General features: G+C 45.9%; 1 protein-coding gene across 1 annotated transcript in view; it reads right to left on the bottom strand.

The window, feature by feature from the left end:
- Window positions 1–19,100, bottom strand: part of Xylt1 (xylosyltransferase 1) — a 296,256-nt gene that overhangs the window by 8,063 nt on the left and 269,093 nt on the right. Inside the window, exons 7-11 of the mRNA XM_036190272.1 lie at window positions 17,999–18,215; window positions 15,093–15,269; window positions 12,238–12,500; window positions 5,620–5,815; window positions 43–376 (exon numbers count right to left, since the gene is read on the bottom strand). Of these exons, the coding sequence (XP_036046165.1) occupies window positions 43–376; window positions 5,620–5,815; window positions 12,238–12,500; window positions 15,093–15,269; window positions 17,999–18,215 (1,187 nt within the window). The remainder of the gene's footprint in view (window positions 1–42; window positions 377–5,619; window positions 5,816–12,237; window positions 12,501–15,092; window positions 15,270–17,998; window positions 18,216–19,100) is intronic.

Raw genomic sequence — 19,100 nt, 5'->3', positions numbered from 1 at the left:
AGGACGGATGCTCTCCTTTGCAAGGACCATGCAAGTACTCACCTGGTTTGATGGGCTGCTTGTTCGAGAAGGTCAGAGGTGCGACAAGGAATTTGGTCTCTGCAACTGGCACCCAGTGATGGAGAATTTTTACTGTCCAGACCCCAGGCCTCAGAGGCAGATTCAAAGGGGGTTTGTAGTGTGTGAATTCTGCAGTGGATTCGATTAGGATATCATAGGTGGCTGCGATGACATTGACAGGATCCACCCAGATAACAGTCACAGTCACATTCGGCCCCTTTCCCCATTTCTGCATCCCCACGGGCTCATCCATGGGCCCCAAGAGACCGCCAAAGTTCCGGAACAGCCTCTCCTTGGCATCCCAATCAGTGCCAACCTGAAATATGAAAACAAATCCTGATATCAGAGTCCCAGGAAAGTCCATGGTTGTACTTACCCATTTCACTGATGAGGAGACTGAGGCTCCAAGTCACTTGCGACTCATGGAACCTCTGTTCAGGTGGGGATTCCAGGGCACTGGCACCCCTCTGTACCAAGACTATGCTGTGTGCTTTGACTCCAAACCTCAAACCCAGGAACCAGATGCAAATGTAACTAAACACTGTCCTGCATGTCATTCCAAGTAATAGCCTGCCACTCAGCTGGTGAGGCTGGGCTCCTCTTGGGCCTCTGCTTCCACAAGTGGCACACCTGCATTTGGTGTGGTCCTTATGCATAAGGGTGGAGGCCTGGCTTTGGCTTTTCAAAGCATTCTGCTTTGGACCCTGGAGACCGGACATGTTTTACATCCACTTTTCCCATGCACCAGCTGGGTCGCTGCATGGCAAGTCTCTTGGCTTTCCTCCTTCCACTCTGCCACCTTCAAGCTACTCTTCATTCAGGAATCAGGGAACTGTCACATGCTGCTTCACTATTCAGGTCTTCTTACTGTCTTGGGATCTGAACTAACTCCTCACTATGGTCCCCAAGTGTTCCTTCCCTCCACTACCATCTACCTATTGTGTTCCATATGTGCCTTCTTCCAGGCCTTTTACCTTACCAAGTGACCCCTCCTCATCTCTGAATGGAATGCCCTACCTCCTCACACCTTTTCATAGCCAGCCCCTTATTTGAGAGGTATCCTTAGGGCTCCCTGAACATCTTAACACATCACTTCCCTCTGCTGTAATGTAAACCTGTGAGAAGAGAGCCTGCTCTGTGTGGATCTCAACTCTTCTATGGTTCCCCCAAGAGGGCAGAGCACATAGTAAGTGCTCAAGCAATGTTTGCCCAATAGGTACTGAGCTATGCTTGGTACTGAGCCATGTTGATGGTTTAGACCAGATTAAATGAGAGGGTCTTCTTACTAAAAAAAGGGGGATGCTCCCTATTTCTGACGTGTGCACATAGGTATGTCAGTGGCAGACACTGAACACAATGTAAAGCTGTTCTCTCTCTCTCTCTCTCTCTCTCTCTCTCTCTCTCTCTCTCTCTCTCTCTCTCTGTGTGTGTGTGTGTGTGTGTGTGTGTGTTTGCATGTGTTCACGTGTATAGGTTGAGGTGAAAGTGTGGCTGGCTATACACGTCCACTGGAGAAGTTTCTGTCCATGCACAGGAAGCAGTAGCTGAACTTCTTTCTCTGTGTTCTTGCCTTACATAGTGGAATTACTATATCTACTCTTCACCTAGGACACATAGTTCCATGTCAACACCAAAGGCTCACACTGGCCAGGCATGAAGTGGAGCATCTGTGTGTACCTGCTCATGTGATAGTCTCATCTGTGAAGACTGTGAAGAGGAGAACTTTGTCGCTTTTCTCAGTGTGCAGATGAAACTGATGCTCAGAGTCAATAACTTACTGTGCGAGTCCAAGAAGTCTACCAGTGGTGGATCATCTATTTGCCTGTCCATCCATCCATCTATACATCCATCCATCTATACATCAATCCTTTGATCAATTGATCGATCCATCCATCTATACATTGATCCATCGATCCATCCGTCCAACTGTCCATACATCTACCCATCCATCCATCTCCTGTCAATATGCACTACCTATAAATTACTTACTTCACAGTAACTATGTCCCATGAAACAATAACTCTACACTATCCTGAATATCATCAACCAAGGAATCCATCCATCCATCTATCCATCCATCCATCCATCCATCCATCCATCCATCATGTCTAAGTATCTGTGTATTACTCTATCATTTACTGGTCATTATGTCTGTCTGTGTATTCACCCATCTATTTACCCACCTACCTCAAACTTGAACACATACTTAATGATCAGGGTTGAGCTGACAGACTTCTCTCTATAACTATACTCTGGAACCCACTCTTGTAACACTACTAACAAAAAAAAAATCGTCACAAAGCCATGCTGGGGTCATACAGAATGAATTTGTAACTGCTCAGGGAGCTCTTTGGAGCATTGCTCTTATATTTTATAAAGGAATGGAGGTGTACAGTTACCTGAAATCTGTATTCTCAGAGTCACTTAAGTTGGAGAGTGTGTATCAGCTCACAAAAAGTGGAGTCTTGTCTTAAACCAAGGAGCATGAAGGATGTTACATGCCTCCTGCCTGAAGTGTGAGGAGAGGGAGTCTCCCTCTCAGTAGTCCCATTTCTGTCACCTCTGTCATGTCTGTCATCTTCCACATTGCCTTAGTATGGAAGTCTACAATCATTCATTGCAAAATGGGCTATTGCAGAAGTTTAAATAAATGTTCAAGTTCAAGCCTCCTATACTGCTTCCCAGCTCCTAACCCCATCATCACCAACCATGACCTAAACCACTCTCCATCTCATTCATTCAGCATGCTCTGGCTTTGCTTCTTCTTCAGCATGCCAAGCTTCTGCCCAGAATCTCAGGACATCTGCCTATGCTGTTCTCCACTCAGAATGTTCTAGATCTTCCCATGGGTGAGATGGCTTTTTTTTAAAAAATAAGTTTCAGCTTGAACCTTATCTATTTTTAAAAGACTCCCAGAAGAAACCATCCTATCAGAGATTGCCTTCACCAGCCTCCTGATCCTGAGCAACCCCATGAATAGATTTCCTTTTGTTCTGAAATACTTGCCATTAGGTGAACTGTTTTTTTCTTCACTCACTACTTGTCTGCCTGCCCCAGCAGAATTCCGTTCCAGCACAATAGACAGCTTGTCTGGCTCACTGCTGTCTCTCATGAATCTAGCATATTGTAGGTCCTTGGTGAGCACCCTCTTCTCCAATCAATGGCATGGGCCAGCATGCTAGAGAAATCTATCTCAGTTGACCATCTGCCACTATAAAAGATCCTGAGACCATGCTAATATCAAGGGTACCCTTACACTGTTTATAAGTGGCCCTTTAGATCTTCCTTCCTTCTTGATTAACTCTGTATCTTTGCCATTAATTAAACACGACCAGAAAAGTTCTACATACAAGGTCAGGGGCTCTGCCTCCTGTGCCTGCATTGTTAATGGTGGAATTAAGGGCTGCAGGATTCATAGTGAAAACACTCACAAATTACTAGCCATGTGATAGCCAACTCTCTCTTGTCACTGCCAGAGGTACTCAGTGACCCAACAGCAGTCTGATGAACAGGGAAAGCCCAGACACCAGGAATTCATCTCTTTAATGGGACATGAAAGTCTTCAATGGGCTGCTTGGGACTCCAGAACAGAATCCAACTGGAGCAGCATCTAATTGCCCTGCTAACTCCAGTAATTTATGGACCTGGCTGCCATAGCATCTCAGAGCTAGTCAGTCCCCATGGAACCTTCCTTAAAAACATGAGTTTACAAGAAACTCATCCATGCTTGTTTGACAGGGAATCTATTCAGTCCTGGGGCAAAGCAAAGAGAGGCCCCTGGTGAGTGAAGAAGGACCAGCAAGGAGACATAAGCAGGTGAGATTTCTCCCTCACACTCCCAAACTCTCAAGTTTCTGCATATCAAAAGTCACTTTTCAACTTTACCCTGGCACTCAAACCCATTTGTGGGGGTCATGAGGCCCAAGGTCCATCATACTTCCTCCCAGCATTTCCCAGCCCCAGGGACAGTCACATTCATTCAACAGTGTTCAGCACTTACTAATGACATGGCTTTTCCACTAAGGATACATGCAGAGGATGCAGCAGTGAGTAACAGATAGAGGTCCAGCTTTCTGGTGTACAATAAAGACATGTGCATAAATCAGCAAGATGACATTATAAGGTAAATTCTAAAAAGGCAATTAAGGAAGTAGCAGGTGTTTAATGTTGCCATTGTGATACAAGGGGCTAGTCAGGGAAGGTGTCTCTGAAGGTGCCCCTTTGGATTTAGATCAGAATGACTGAAAAATGAAAGACTGAAACATACAGGACAACCTGTGAGAAATCAGTCTAGGTAAAGGGACATGACAAGCTCAAGTCAAGAATAAGGCCATTTTGTTTGACAAAGACACAGAAACTGTGAGCAAGAAATAGTGTAGTATTGGACAAGAGTAGAGAGGCAAACAGTAGCCAGGTCATGTGGGGCCTTCTGGGCCTGTAGGCAGGGATGGTGTGACAAGGATGTACCAGGAAGCCATCATGCAAACCAAAAATCATTTCTAAAAGCTGATGCTCTTGTGGGCAGAGGGGAGCAACATTTTATGGATCCATATATCTGCAGTTAGCCTTCTCAGCCATCTCTGACACTTCTGCTCACCAATCTATCCATCTACCCATCCACCTATCCATCCATCCATCCATCCATCCATCCATCCATCCATCCATCCATTCTTCCATCATCAATCTATCTTGTTGCCTATATGTTCATTAATTCACATTTCTGTCCATTTCTCATCCATCTGTTCATCTTTGCATCTGTCTGTCCATCCATCCATTCACCCATCATCCATCATCATCCATCCTATTGCCTACCCTTCCATCACTTATCTGTCTGTCCATCTGTCACCCATCAATCCATCTGTCCATTCATACACCCACCTATACTCCCATGCTTCAATCCTCCATCCATTTGTTTGACAGTTCATCTAATCACCAATCAGCTCCATCTGCCCATTCATTCATCTATGTATTCACTCATTTACATGGCCACCAGCCCACCTACTTCTAGAGTTTAGGAGGTAGTCCCTGTGGTAAGAAAAAGGGGAAACTAACAGTATAAAATGAAGCATGGAATTTGTGGCCAGTGAGATGTGGAATCAATTTTGTGATTTTCCATGTCTTAGCAGTTATTTAGAAACTAGTTAAATAGAAAATAGACATCCATAAACCTTACCTAATTCATTAAATGGTACTAATACCATGACTTCATAAGAAAGCTGCCTTGTTACTGGCTCATTACTAAAACAGGCTTAGAAGAAATCAATGGATGGGATGCAAAAATAAGAGAATAAAATTTGCCTTAAAATAATTGACCATGCTCCTAGGCTGATTCTGTTCCAAGATGTTGACAAACTACTATACCTCTCTGTTTGCATTGTTTATGATGCTGGTTCCAGTATCTGTGACTGGGAAATTGTCTCCAGGAACAGAATAAACTTATCTTTATGGCTCTACAAACATTCTCTTTCTCAATTTCCAATACTAAGTGTCAGATGAAGCACAGAGGCCAGCAAGAGAGCGTTAGGAGACAATTAAGACTGACATTCTTCGGCCTCTTACCTCAGAAAACTGAAGCCTCCCAAAGTCACTGGGGGGACTTGCGATCTTGAAGACTTTCTTTGGCATCATCCATGTCTCCAGTGTCTCCAGTTTGCTCACAGCAAGGTTAGTCACGTGGTGCTTGATCAGAAAGCCCTGGAAACGGTCGGCAAGGAAGTAGAGATGGACAGATGCTGGGTGGCCCATTGGATAGTACCTACAAACACAGGATCAGGATATGAGGAGTGCAGTGTCACCACGAGGCCCCCACACTTCACAGTGGCCTAGCTCCTAAAATAGGCCCTGTTCAGCCAAAGTTTACCATGATCTGCATCAGTCTGAAAGCTGCTATCTGTGAATCTAGGGTCTAAGTATTTGCAAATATTTTTTTTTAACCAGTGATAAATGGAAAACATGCTGACTATAGGAAAGTACAATAAAGAAAAGAAATTGCTGCTTTTGATGCCTGTTCCCATAAATAACACCAATTCACAGATAGCTATTGAGTGCTGGGTACCAGAGAGTGAAATGATGCCTGAGAACTTCTGTTGCTGCCTTTTCTTCTAGTCTCATTTTCAATGTATGTATTTGCATACATGTTACCTAGCGGGCTGGCTAATATGTGTATGTGAAGGTGGAGGTGCAAGCATGTGAAGGCTAACTAACCATGGCTGTCATTCCTTAGGTGTCTTCTACCTTGTGTTTAGAGGCAGGTTCTATCACTGACCTATAGTTTGTCAATGGGTTAGACTAGCTGGCCAGCAAGCTCTGGAGTCCTCTTCCCCAGTGCTGGTATAACCAAGCAGCTGCCACTATGTCTGGCTTTTTGAATGTGCGTTCTGCAAGACTGAACTTACGTTCTCACACTCACGTGGCAAACACTTTACTGACAGAGCCATCTCCCCAGCCTCATGAATATTATGCAGCTGGAATCATAACATGTATGCCATGCTTTTGTGCCACTGGACTTCCTGAGCACACTCAACATCTCTGAAAATAAGATTGTGTGTGTCTGTGTGGATAGGAGTGTGTCATGGAACATGGTATTTTATAGCAGCAGTGATCTACTGATGAATAATAGCAGACTGTAAAATATTTGTTATTCTTTTGGAATTCATATTTATTCACCCCCCTCACAATACACCTTTAAAACTCTTTTTATCTGGTACCTGAGTTTGTCAGAAACACTGATTTATCTTCTTGTTGTTGTCTTCCTTAAGTAGGTGTTGATGAACCCACTCTTTGTCTTTTTCTAAAAATTACTGCCAGTACATGCTTACAAACATCCAGCCTCCAGCAGGAAGCTTGTTTTAAGTTGCATGCCTTTGGTCCGGACAGATTTGCTGACTAGATAGCGCTGGAAAGCTTAGCATGGAAAAGGAGGAAATGGGGAGCAGAAAGGAGAAGGGAAGAGTGAGCCATAGAGACCAGCAACTCTCCACTTGCAAATGAAAAGCTGCCACTTCTGCAGCGTGTAAATTGCACAGCAATAAGAGGCTGCCACAGCTCCCTAATAATAGTGTTCCACAAATCACTGTCCCTTCTCTGCTAAATGCAGGCTTCCCTCTGCTTCCGATCTGGAGTTTTAAGTCCTTATGTTCAATTAGAATGGTTGGGGAAGCCTCCTTCCTGTGTTGATGCACCTCTCAAAATCACTGCCTTGTTACCGGGATGCCTCTGGGGCTCTGTAGAAAGAACCAGCGTTCTTCAGATTGCTGGGTCTTCATGTCTCACACTGCACTTTAGATGTGATCATTGTGGGTGGGAAGCCTTGGACCCTGTGCTGCTGCAATTGCTTGGCATTGTTTGGCAGTGCTTTCTCAGGTGGTGGAGATGTGGGGTATCTATGCTGCCCACCATGGTAGCCACCAGTAACTGCTGAGCACTTGAAATGTGGACACAATTTTTAATGTTAGTTCATTTATTATTCTTTAATTTGTGTGCATGTGTGCTACAGGTATGTGTGTGCATGTGTGAATGCTCTTGTGTGTGTATAGGCCAGAGGTGATGTAAGGTGTCCTTTTCTATAACTTATTTTTTTGAGACAGGGTCTCTCACTGAACCTAGAGCTCACCAACTAGCTAAACTGGATAGCCAGTGAACCCCAGGGATCTTCCTGTCTTTCTCCTGGTGTTAGGACTAAAGGTACTTGGCTTTTTATGTGGGTCCTGGGGATCTGAACTCAGGCCTTCATGCTTAACTAGCAAGCATTTTTTCCATCTTCTCATTACTATTATTATTTTCTCTTTTCAGACAGGGTCTCATTCATGCCAGGTAGGCATCTAACTTAATGCACAGTTGAACATGGCCTTGAATTCCTGATTTTCTTGTTTCTACTTCCAAATGCCAAGATTACAGATGCAGGCAACTACGCTTGCCTTAATTTTAGTTAGTTTAAATGAGAATGATCACATGTGGTACTTGGACTCCTTGAAAGAGTCTGCATTCACCTGCACAGGTGTCCCCAAAGCCTCAGGTTTCCAATATCTGGAACACATTTGCATCCTTCTTTGCACTGGTGTGGAAGAGTCTCACCTCCTGGTGCATCTTTGGCCAACACCAAGTGGAGAGATGCCATGGCTGTTCTTCTGATCCAGGCCTTGCCACTTTTGCATCTACCTTCCTGCCTTCTTGGGGTCATCATGGGAGCATGCTTAGGTTAGCTTATGGGATAGTGAGTCATTGGTAATGGATGAAAGCCACCAAAGTTGTCTGAGCCTGTGCCATTGTGGTTCGGCCAACAGTTCCCAGCGAAGAGCTGCAGAACCACCCCCTCTGACCTGCAGCTGGCTGCAGATGCAGAAGGGAGGCAGGTCCAGACTCAGAAGAAAGATGGCCCAGCTGATGCACAAGTGAGCATGAAGGAAATGATTTCACATTCCAAACCCTGGTCTATTTGTTGCAAGGTATTGTCCCAGCAGTCCGCAGGTAATGCACAACATGGTGTTTGTTTTGTGAGGTGGGTAAGGCCACAGATAGAGGAAAGCTTGCTGCCTGGGAGTCAGAGCAGAAAGTATTTCCAGAAAGGAGCAGTCAATCCTACTGAGTGTTGCTGAATGTCAAGAACATGAGTGAAGGTTGAATATTGGAGTAATCTGTTGTTTTATTACTTATCTTTTCTTGCTTTCTTCTGTGAATGCATGTGCATGTGTGTGTGCGTGTGCGTGTGTGTGTGTGTGTGTGTGTGTGTGTGTGTGTGTGTGTGCATTTTAGGGTGAGTGTGTACATGTGGGGGTATTGGTGAGTATGTGTACAGAAGGCCTGTGGAGGCCAGAGGACGGTGTTGGGTATCAGTCCTTGGGTATCCTCTGCCTTTTGTGTGAGATGAGGTCTGTTAATTGGCCTGGAACTTTGTCACTTAGGCTAGGCTAGCTGGCCTGTGAGCCTCCAGGATCCATTGTCTTCTGTTCCCTCTCACCATGCTGGGATTATAGGCAGGTGTTATAGTGCTGGAGATCCAAAAGTCTTCAGGTTTGTGAGACAAGCCCTTTCTCCCACTGAGCCATCTCCACCAAGGATTCTTGTTGTCTGGCTCCACCTCCTGCTCTACTGAGAACTGCCAGAGCCTGGCCCAAGCCTTCATAATGCCTCCACAGGGGCAAGAATAACTTCACTGTAGTCACACTGCTCCTTTATGAGCCATAAGCACTGTGCTTAATACTTGCAGCTGGAGTGCAAAGCCCTGTCTTTCTCTACTTATTTTGTTTCCCTCTGCCCAAACTGCCCACTTTCTGGCCACAGGTGCTTCACTTTGGGTTTCCAAGTGTGCTGAGCTCAGTTGTGCCCCAGGGCATTTGCACAGGACCCTCTCTCTGCTAGGGATCACTTCTCTTGTGAGTATATGGTGAGCTGTGCCTTGCCTTTGTGCTTAATGAGAACTTGCTCAGAACTCAGCAGAGCATCCATTCTTACAGGTAGTTTTGAACTCTGTGGTCGCACAGGCACAGGCACGTGTGCACAGTTGGAGACTGTGTGTCTTCACACTAGGATATGAAGATCAGGACCTTGGGGTCACTTCTGTCTGGGTCAGAGGTGAATGTTCAGTGCCTAACAAAGAGTCTGCTACACAGTAGGTGTTCAAACAATGCTTGCTGCTGAGTGAGTGAAAACCTAGGATTCCCTGTAGCTTTGCGCTTCTTAAGTACACTTGAGGACCATGTAGCCTGAGATGTAACACACAGCCCTCTGCACCTATTTATCACATTACTCCACCCCTAGGGAATGACAACAGCAACTTCACTAAGAAAAGCCAAAGAGCCAAGAGGCAGTACGATAACTTACAGAATGTAGTGGGAACATTTGTTTGGCCCAAGGTATGTTTCTCTCACTCCTTATTTACATAAGGTGAGCTTGGGGAAAAAAATAGAGCAACATACAACTTTGGGTTTCTGCTTGCCTTGAAAAAGCAAGTGTTTGGTTGTCAACTTCAAGTTGACATTCTGAACAGCTTGGGCTAGAGTTCAACCAAGTAGTACAAGTGGTCTAGGCTGGTTTGCACAGCACCTCCTGCTGGGTGTGTACTGACTTGCAGGTGCATGGAGCTCAAGTGGTCTAAGTGCACAGTGCCCCCTGTAGGGCTCATGTTGACTCACAAGTACTATATTATTTACCCGCATCTGAGTTGGGGGTTTGGTAGTAACATATTGGCATCTCAGTCCCTGCATGGTGGATCAGAAGTAGCCTTTATTTTCTTGTTCTCTCATGTTTGAATCTGCTATATCAAACATTTCTGCAAAGCACATGCATTACTTTATAATGAGAAAATGAATCAATAAGCACTGTTTTATGAAAGGTTGTACTGCAGCCTGGAAATGCACAGTGTGCATGAAATGCCCAGATCAGATGAAAGGCACTTGCTATTTCCCTAGATGCCCCATGGGTAGCAATTCATTCTCCTTTGCCTTTTTGGGATAAGGGTCCTTTGTCCTGATTTATTCCTAGCCTCCGATTCATAAATACATGGCTTTGCCCATGGCAAGGCACAATAGCTCCATCACAATAAAAAATGAAGGAGAAAAGCCAAAGGATTCTGGGCCTGAGGCAACTAGATGACATGCTTCATTCCAAAGCAAGTACCAGGAGAAAGTTTCAACAACCCTAAATAAATCGGGAGTGTCTTTTGGAATTTCCTATAAGATCATTTATCTTATAGGTTGTAGGAAGCTCATGATTAAGCTGGTCCAGAAGGACAGTTGCCTCCCAAGTTTGGGGCATGATGCTGTATACTAGGAAGACAGTCTGTGGTTCCAAGGTTTATACTTTTCCCCCTGGTCAGGGGGAAAAGACACTTGCTGACATTGATACTGGGTGGTACAACCACATGAGATGGACCTTTTGGAGGTGATGTCCCTTTGACTTGGGGAGTTTAGAAGTGGGGGTGGCAGGAACCCTTGACCCCAGAGGTGGACTGGGAGATAGCTCCATTGGTAAAATTGCTTGCCATGCAAGTGTGAAGACCTGAATTCAGACCCCCAGTACCCACGTAAAAAGCCAGACTGGTGGCATGTGCCAGTATTACCAGCACTGGGGAGACAGGAGGACCCCTGGGGTTTGCTGACCAATCTTACTGAATCAGTGAACACACACACACACACACACACACACACACACACACACACACGCACACAGTGGGCTGCAAAGGTGACTCAGCAGCAAGGGCTTACAATGCTCTTGTAGAGGATACTAGGTCAATTCCCAGCATTCAGAGTGGGTAGCTCAAAACAGCCTATAACTCCAACTCCAGGTACCCAATGCCTTCTTCTGGCCTCTGTGGCCATGCATTCTCATATGCACATATCCCTATACCCACACAAAGGCACAAGTACATATTAATACTTCAACAAAGTGTGGGAAAATGCATGAAATGAAGAGTGATAGAGGAGCGACTGACATTGGTCTCTGGCTTCCACAGTTACATGAATGTGTATACAGGCACACACCATAACACACATGAGCTTCTGACATGGTGGGACTTGATGACCTCGACGGCCAGGAAAGGTAAACTATGCAGTGGTAGTAGGGTTAGTAAATAAAGAGCCACAACGAGACAGCAACGGGAGGTGCTCCTTACGGTTACTATCTTAACCAGAACACTCACTGCTAGCCATTGTGATGGCTTAATAAGGGTCACTAGGGCACCAAAATCTCGTGAATGCTACTGAACACCTCAGCATGTCAAATAAGATTAAAATGAGGACCATAGTACACACTCAGGAGGTGGCTTGTGAGCACTTTCTTTTCATCTGACATATGAAGAAACTGAGGATCTGAGGAGTTCACACTGTGTCCAAGGTCAGATATAATGGTGCATGCCTGTGATCTCAGATGTGGGGGCTGAGGCTGGAGGGTCACAGTGAACTTAAGGTCAGCCTGGGTGACACAATGAGATACTGTTTGCAAAAGAGAAAAACCAAGGAAGATAGGCCTATGGGAAGGAAAGAAGGAAGGGAGGGAGGGAGAGATGGAGGCTATGATTAGGGTCAGTATTACAGTTTGTGTTCGGAGAATAAAAGTAAACTGAGAAGTAGGGCATTAGCACAGAGTGGAGGGACTTGTGTAGTGACCAGGGAGAGCAGGGAACAGAGAGGCATGGCGTTGGCACCTTGTTCTGCCGGTGACCCAGCTCAGCACCTGGCTCACCTGCAGCTGTTTTCCCCATCCGTGTGCAGGGACGACTCTGCTCTTTGCAGGCCCAGACGGATGAAGGAGTGGTACAGGGTGAGTGCCACATCGCTGAGGCTGTGGATACCGTCTGGCTCGTCATAGACATTCTCCCAGTAGGAGCGGAGGCCTGGGGTTCCCGCAGGATAGTTCCCATACAGATATGAGTCCAGCTGCCCAATGATTTCCTGGTTCACTACAGCTTCGAACTTCCGGGCAAAGAAGGTGGGTCTTGCTGTCTGCTGTGCTCAAGAGAGATACAAGAAAAGTTTATCACCAAACAATGGGGGAGCGGGCATCACCCTACACACTGTGAGTAGAGGAAAGATACTTCTGTAAGCCTGCCAGGTTCAAACTCCAGTCCTGGGACTACACGACCTTTCAACATTCTCCTCTCTAAAATGGGACAGAAAGAGTGGGACAATGTTAGAACCTGTAAGACATCCAAGCATGCTGGGCACTTAGCAATCACCACCCAAATGTCTCTGAAATAAACTGAATCATGGGTGCTCAGTGCTAGGTTGGCACTCAGAGTTTTAGCGAAGGTCAGAGATGAGCAATTTTACTTGGCTGGGAGAACACCTTAAAATCAGATTATTGGCAATGTTTACAAAGTGGAAGATTCATGGGAAACAATTCTGGCTTCCTTTTAATAGCAACTATTGTGGGAAACCCAGGTCACATTCTGCAGTGGTAATGGTAGGTAAACAAGAATAGCAGCCCATCCCTTTAGATAAATCATGGACTGTTCTTCCTGTCATTGTCTCCACTGTGCCTTAGTGTCCCCTGACATCCTAGCTGATTGGAAGGCCCACAAAGGACACTCTAGGCATGAGATTTCACATGCTCCAGGAGCTGGGGGTATGGCACTCTGCATTTGATAGGCTTTCCAAGTAACTCTAAAGGAAAACCCAGTCACTCCCAGATGGGACTCCCCTTTGTCTATGACTCTTCCTCATTCATTCTAAAATTATCCTTTGTTTCACAGATCTGCTAGATGAATATTTTACAACAGGAATAAAAACTTCCATTCAACTAGCAGCTGTTTCTTAGCACCAATAAGACTACATACAGCCTATCTCAGGGTAATGATCAGCCCGACCATGGTCTGAGCAAGACTTTCATCAGACAAACCCACAGCCCTTGCCCCTTTCTCTTACTCAACAACTCTGGCGACTTTCAGAAATGTGAATGAAATTCCCAACTTATTATAGTGTTTTCCCATGTAAACTGAGAACTCATGGAAATGGGTCCAGAGGGAGAAAGGGATTTATTCATAGATATACAACAAATCAGTGGCTGATCCAGGATGAAGACTTAGGGTTCAAAGTCCAAGACAATATATGCTGACTGAGGGAAAAAGCTCAGTTAGTGGAGGGTTTGCTAGGTAAGCATGAGGGCTTGAGTTGGGACCCATGAAAACACTAGCCATGATGATGTGTGCCTGTCATACTGGGGCTGGAGAGGTACATATGGGCGGATCCTCGGGGCTTGTTGGCCAGTCTAGCTTAATTAGAGAACTCTGGGCTCAGTGAGAGACTCTGCTTCATGAACAGTATTGTGAAAATGCTTCCTCTTGGGAGACTTAAATATCTACTCCCTCTTCATAAAGCCTCAACGACAAACCAAAGTTTGTCACCCTGGGGGAATCAATGAGTTTATTAGGCTCTTATAGAACATGGGTGAGAGGTTATAGGCAGGGGTGTGGTTATTCTGAAGCACCTGGAAGTTCTGCACCCAGGAGAGATGATGGCTCCCTAGCTGCACAGATGGATCCTCTTCATGTTAAACTTCCCCAGCCTACATCCTCCATTCTTTCCCTGAGAACCCCAGGGCCATATGCAATTAGGACAGAACAGCTAGCTAGCTACTCAGGTGAGAGTTCAATGATCCTGCTGACCACTCCTATGCAGGAATGTAGGCCTATGTGGCTGAAGATGGACAGATGTTCCAACGTTACAGAAGAACTTTGGATGACTATCCAGGCAGACAGCTGTCTTTGTCATTCTAGATTTTTGGAAGTTGCTTACAATGCTCTTCCTGTTTACTTAGGTAATATTATATCCTTCTGGGGTCTTTGATGTAGTTGAAGACTAGGTAGTTATAAATTTATATAAATATACATCTTTAGACTCACAAATATAGGATAGACAGAATATTTTCTTTAATTTTGCCAAATACAAATAGACTATGAGTCAATCTGTCTGTCTCTCTCTCTCTCTCTGTCTCTCTCTCTCTCTCTCTCTCTGTGTGTGTGTGTGTGTGTGTGTGTGTGTGTGTGTGTGTGTGTGCAGGTACAAACACCTGTGCACGTGTTAGGAGCTTGGAAGAAGATGTCGAGTATCTCCCCTAGGGATCTCTGCCTTGAGACGGTATTTTACTGAACCTGGAGCTTACCATTTCAGCTAGCCTGCTGGCCACTACACCTCATGGATTTTCCTCTCTCCCATTCTTCAGCACCAGGGTTAAAGACACAATCACTCCAGGCTTTTACTGTGAATATTGTGGATGCAAACTCAGGTCCTCACTCTTGTGTAGCACTTACTCTTCCTGGAATGGCTGTTTTTCTAGCCTGGGATGTGTGATCATGAACAGGGTTTCCAAGCATTCCAAGTTTCTTTATCTCTAAGATGGAAGGATCATAAGAGCAGCAACAAACACATTAGGATATTGGGAGGCTCAGGAGTCAATCCAGAGAGGCTAGTTCAGCCACCTGGCATGGGACAAATGCTTGCTAACTGCTGGGCAGTGAGGATAAGATGGCTCCTCGGTCTGGCCTTAAAGGCTTGCAGTGGCTTCCTTGGAAGGCGTGTGTGTGTAGTTGGTGGGCTCACCTGGAAGCGGTGGAAGTCCTGCGGCTTGAAGTCGTTGGGGGAGCAGCCACACCAGTCCACGATGTGCTTGTACTGGCACTTGCAACCCAGCTTGCGGTTCCAGTTGGTGATGCGCAGGTTGTTATCCACCATGGTGTCGCAGTGGGGGCTGTTCTCCAGGACCGTGTGGAAAAAGGACTGCAGAGGAGAGAAGGGTGCAGCCTGAGAACCCAATAACGTACAACCAAGTGTGTCAGATTGGCATGTTCTCCCCGAGGATCATGGAGTGCAAAGGCTTTCCAGGACCCCAGTATCAAAGTCTATCTAAGGCACACAACATCAGCTGCCAGGCCTGTCCATCTACATAGCAGATGTCTATTTAGACTTCACAGGGTAATTCTACTTACAGGTCTATTGCCTTGAATATTCCTTCCCTAGTGCCTAGAATCCAATATGAAGATGTCTGCCCCATATCACTCAGGATGTCTGCTGTCTGTTTAACAGATAGGAAGAGTTTCTCAAGATGCATTAACAAATGGGGACCAGAAGCAAACAGGGTGGACAGCTTCCCAGGAAACGACAGGCTGCAAGGGCTCTTGCTTGCAAAGAGCCAGACTGGAAACCTATAGGTTTCAAGTCTGCAATAGATTGGCAACAATGTCTAGTGAACTTGGATTTCAGCTCTGGATGAGGAAGGCTAGACTCTTGGTAGCCATAAACTGACTACACTGCAGGGAAGGGCAGGGCTGCTCACTGTCCATCACTCTCACTACAACACAAGAAAAGGTGGGTGGGAGAGATGTTGCTAGTGGCAGTGCTGGACCAGGAGCCACCCCACTAAGACAGTGCCGCTACAACAGAGTGCTTGCTGTCCACGGTCCTTAATCAGGGTGTTGCTTTACTGGGTACTGGGGGTTGTTTTCTGTCCGTGGTGCTGAAGGAGCCCACACAGTATGGCCAAAACACAAGTAAAAGTGGGTTGCAGGCTCTCTATGCTAATGAACCAGGGCCCACAGTCATCTCCTCATTCTAGGACTCCTGGCCAGTTCTTTCAGGGACTCTGAGGAAGAGGCAATGCTGGGAGGAAAAGAGAGACAGAGAGGAGACACAATGTTTGGTTAGAGACACTGAGATACTGAAAGAGAAGGGAAAGAGATTTCTATTTCAACACTATTTTATAACAAGCTCTGCCAACTGGAGAATATGCTTCCTCTGGACCCTGGTTCCCAGGGGAAGCTGTTGGTGGATATGCGTCTGACTGTTGCAAATTTATAGACACAGCCTTTGGATTTTTTTTCTAAGCCCTGGAGCTGTCTAGGAAAGAACAAGCAGGCAGACACAGCACAGTGGAGGGAGAGGGTCTGACAGAGACCCCAGGGATGTGTTTTAGTGCTGAGGTAGGGTGGGTAAGTGAGTGCATTCAGAATTGTGGGCACCAATGGTGTCATTGGCATACTGCTGAGAACAACCAAACACCCAGAGAATCTCTTCTAAATGGGCGGATGGGCAAAATGAAGCTCTACCTGCCACTCAACTCCACTCACTTGTCTTCCTGTGATGCTAATGACATTGGCAGGGGACCTGGATTTAAACTTGAATTGTCTACAAGCCCACAGAGGCACCTCTCTTCCATCAAGCAGTGGGGAAAAGTACCCAATTACCAATTGCCCTGTGTCCTTTATAACGATGCAGAAATTCCCTGCAAGATAATGGATGAGGAGGTTATCAGAATGGAGAGAAAAGGTGATTTTCGCTGAAACAGGATTAAAAGCTGATGACTTAACATGTGCACAGAATAGTAAAACCTGGCTCAGAGAGGCTGAGCCTCTCCTCACACTGAGGCGTGTAGACAGCCAGCTCTCTTGGGAGCTGGCCCCTGACCTGATAATACATGGGAACCATCCATGGAGATGCATGGTTTGTTCCAGACTGTGTGATCAGAGCTTGCAGTCCAACAGGGGGGAAGCAGAGAACCACACATGGGCAGTGCCACAGGCTCCATGGAAGCAGAACACACACTTGGGTTTTCCCGAGGTTAGAAGTCAGGATAAAACTGCCTGGAGGTCAGCAAGATGAAGCTAGAAGCTCCTGTCTCAGATCTGATAAGGCAACTTCCAGCATGTGATGGGCAACATATCAGGATGTGCTTGGCTGTTTTAGAATGGTCTTGAGCCTTATGCAATGGGGAACACACCTGGATGCTACAAAAGATTCAGGGGCTTGTTCAATATACTCCACAGGAAGGGCTGGGCCCTGAATATTTGGCCATGATGGAGGACAATGGAGAGGGCCAGTGAAAGAGATCCTGTTTGGTTTTCTCAGGGCAATTTTGCATCAAGAGTGTGCACACACATGTGTGTACAATGAAGAGAGCACTATCAGGGAGTGACAGGAATGACAGAACTATATTCAAATGAGAAAAGGGATTACTGGTGCTGAAAACAGTTATTACTTTACTGCATGATTGATGACTGGAGGATGTATTAAAAGTTGATGTGGCCGTGTCCTGGAACTGTTAGCATGCACTGCACAATTGCTAAGAGTATCATCAACAATCAGAGGGCTTGCAATTTTAACACTTTTTTTTTTTTTTTACTGCAAAATAGCAATAACATCTTTTTCTAGAAAAATCAGAATATTGGATTTTTTTCTATTACAAATGGGGGCTGAGTGCCTTGCCTAGGGCTGCTTTCTGTACTTTGCATGCAGAGACCATGCAGGCTGTTGGTAGCATCCCTGACACTGTATGTACACCACAGTTCCTGCTATGAGGTCAGGATCTGCAGGGATCAATGTGGTTCTCCAGCCTTGTCTAGTGATTTACAGGACAGTCCCGTGAAGCCAGGTTCACACTGCCAAACATTCACTCTCTGCTAAGGCTACACATAGCCACTGTCCCCCACCCTGGATTCTTTCCTGGAACTCACCTCAGCAGGAAGGAGGGTGTAAGAGTAAAACTGCTTCATCTTTGTCACCAGGTCATCTGTGGAGAATGCCACATACTCCACAAACTTCCGGTTAAGCAGGAACCAATCAGAGCCACCGTCCACAGCAATGCCCTCTGGGATCCGCCGATCCCCCAGGCGCCACATGTGTGCATCACACTCCAGGAAAAGACGGTCCAGGCCCTGTTTCCGAATGAACCTGGGCAAAACAAGTTGACCTTGAGTGCCTGGGTAAGAGAGGTTTTTCCAGAGCCCAAAGACACCATCATGATAGTCAGGGCATTTACTGAGTACTTTCTGTGTGCTCACTAGAGTCAGGATTTCATGATGAACCCACTGCTTATTCCTCCAGAGTGGGGCAGGGCACAGCACCCATGGGGCAGGGCTTACCACTGCCCTGTTGGATGGAAGAACCACTGGATCCCAGAGAACCTAGTGTAGCCACCCAGCAGCTCACCCAGACATGAGCAAATTCAGTCTCACCTTAACTTTTCTAGAAATCTTTTAGTGGCTGCTGTGACAGTGTGATGAATGCTGCTTGTGGGCCCTCATCTTAGGACAGTGCTATGAAATTCCTTCCCACACGTACATTCACACTGACATAACTCCGTTGATAGAATGCCTGCATAGATAGCATGCATGAAGCCATGGTTCAATCTCCAGTATCATTTGAATCTGCGTGGCATGATAACATCATCCCAGCACTCAGGAGGTGGAGGCAGGAAGAACATAAATTTAAGGTTGTCTTTGGCTATGTGCTGAGCTCTGAGGCCAGGTTGGGGTTGATACACACATATACACACACTCATGCACACACGCACATGCATCAGATTTAGATTCCAGCATGGGTGCATGTTGGGAACCTTCTGGGCTTTAAGCTCCACATGGACAACTAGCTTGTTAGAGTGAGAATCCTTCCTTCTCGATCCCCACAAGCACCTAGAACCATGCCTAGCATGTGACAGGTGTCCAGTAAAGGCTTGTTGTGAAGAAACTGAAAGTCCAAGAAGAAAGCTTGCTCATAGTTCTGCTGTAAACACCACAACAAAACCATGGCACGTTAGGATTCATGCGTATTGTTCTT

This window comes from Onychomys torridus, chromosome 1, assembly GCF_903995425.1.
Source record: "Onychomys torridus chromosome 1, mOncTor1.1, whole genome shotgun sequence".
Classification (NCBI taxonomy): Eukaryota; Metazoa; Chordata; class Mammalia; order Rodentia; family Cricetidae; genus Onychomys; species Onychomys torridus.
This window is presented reverse-complemented; position numbering and strand designations above follow the sequence as displayed.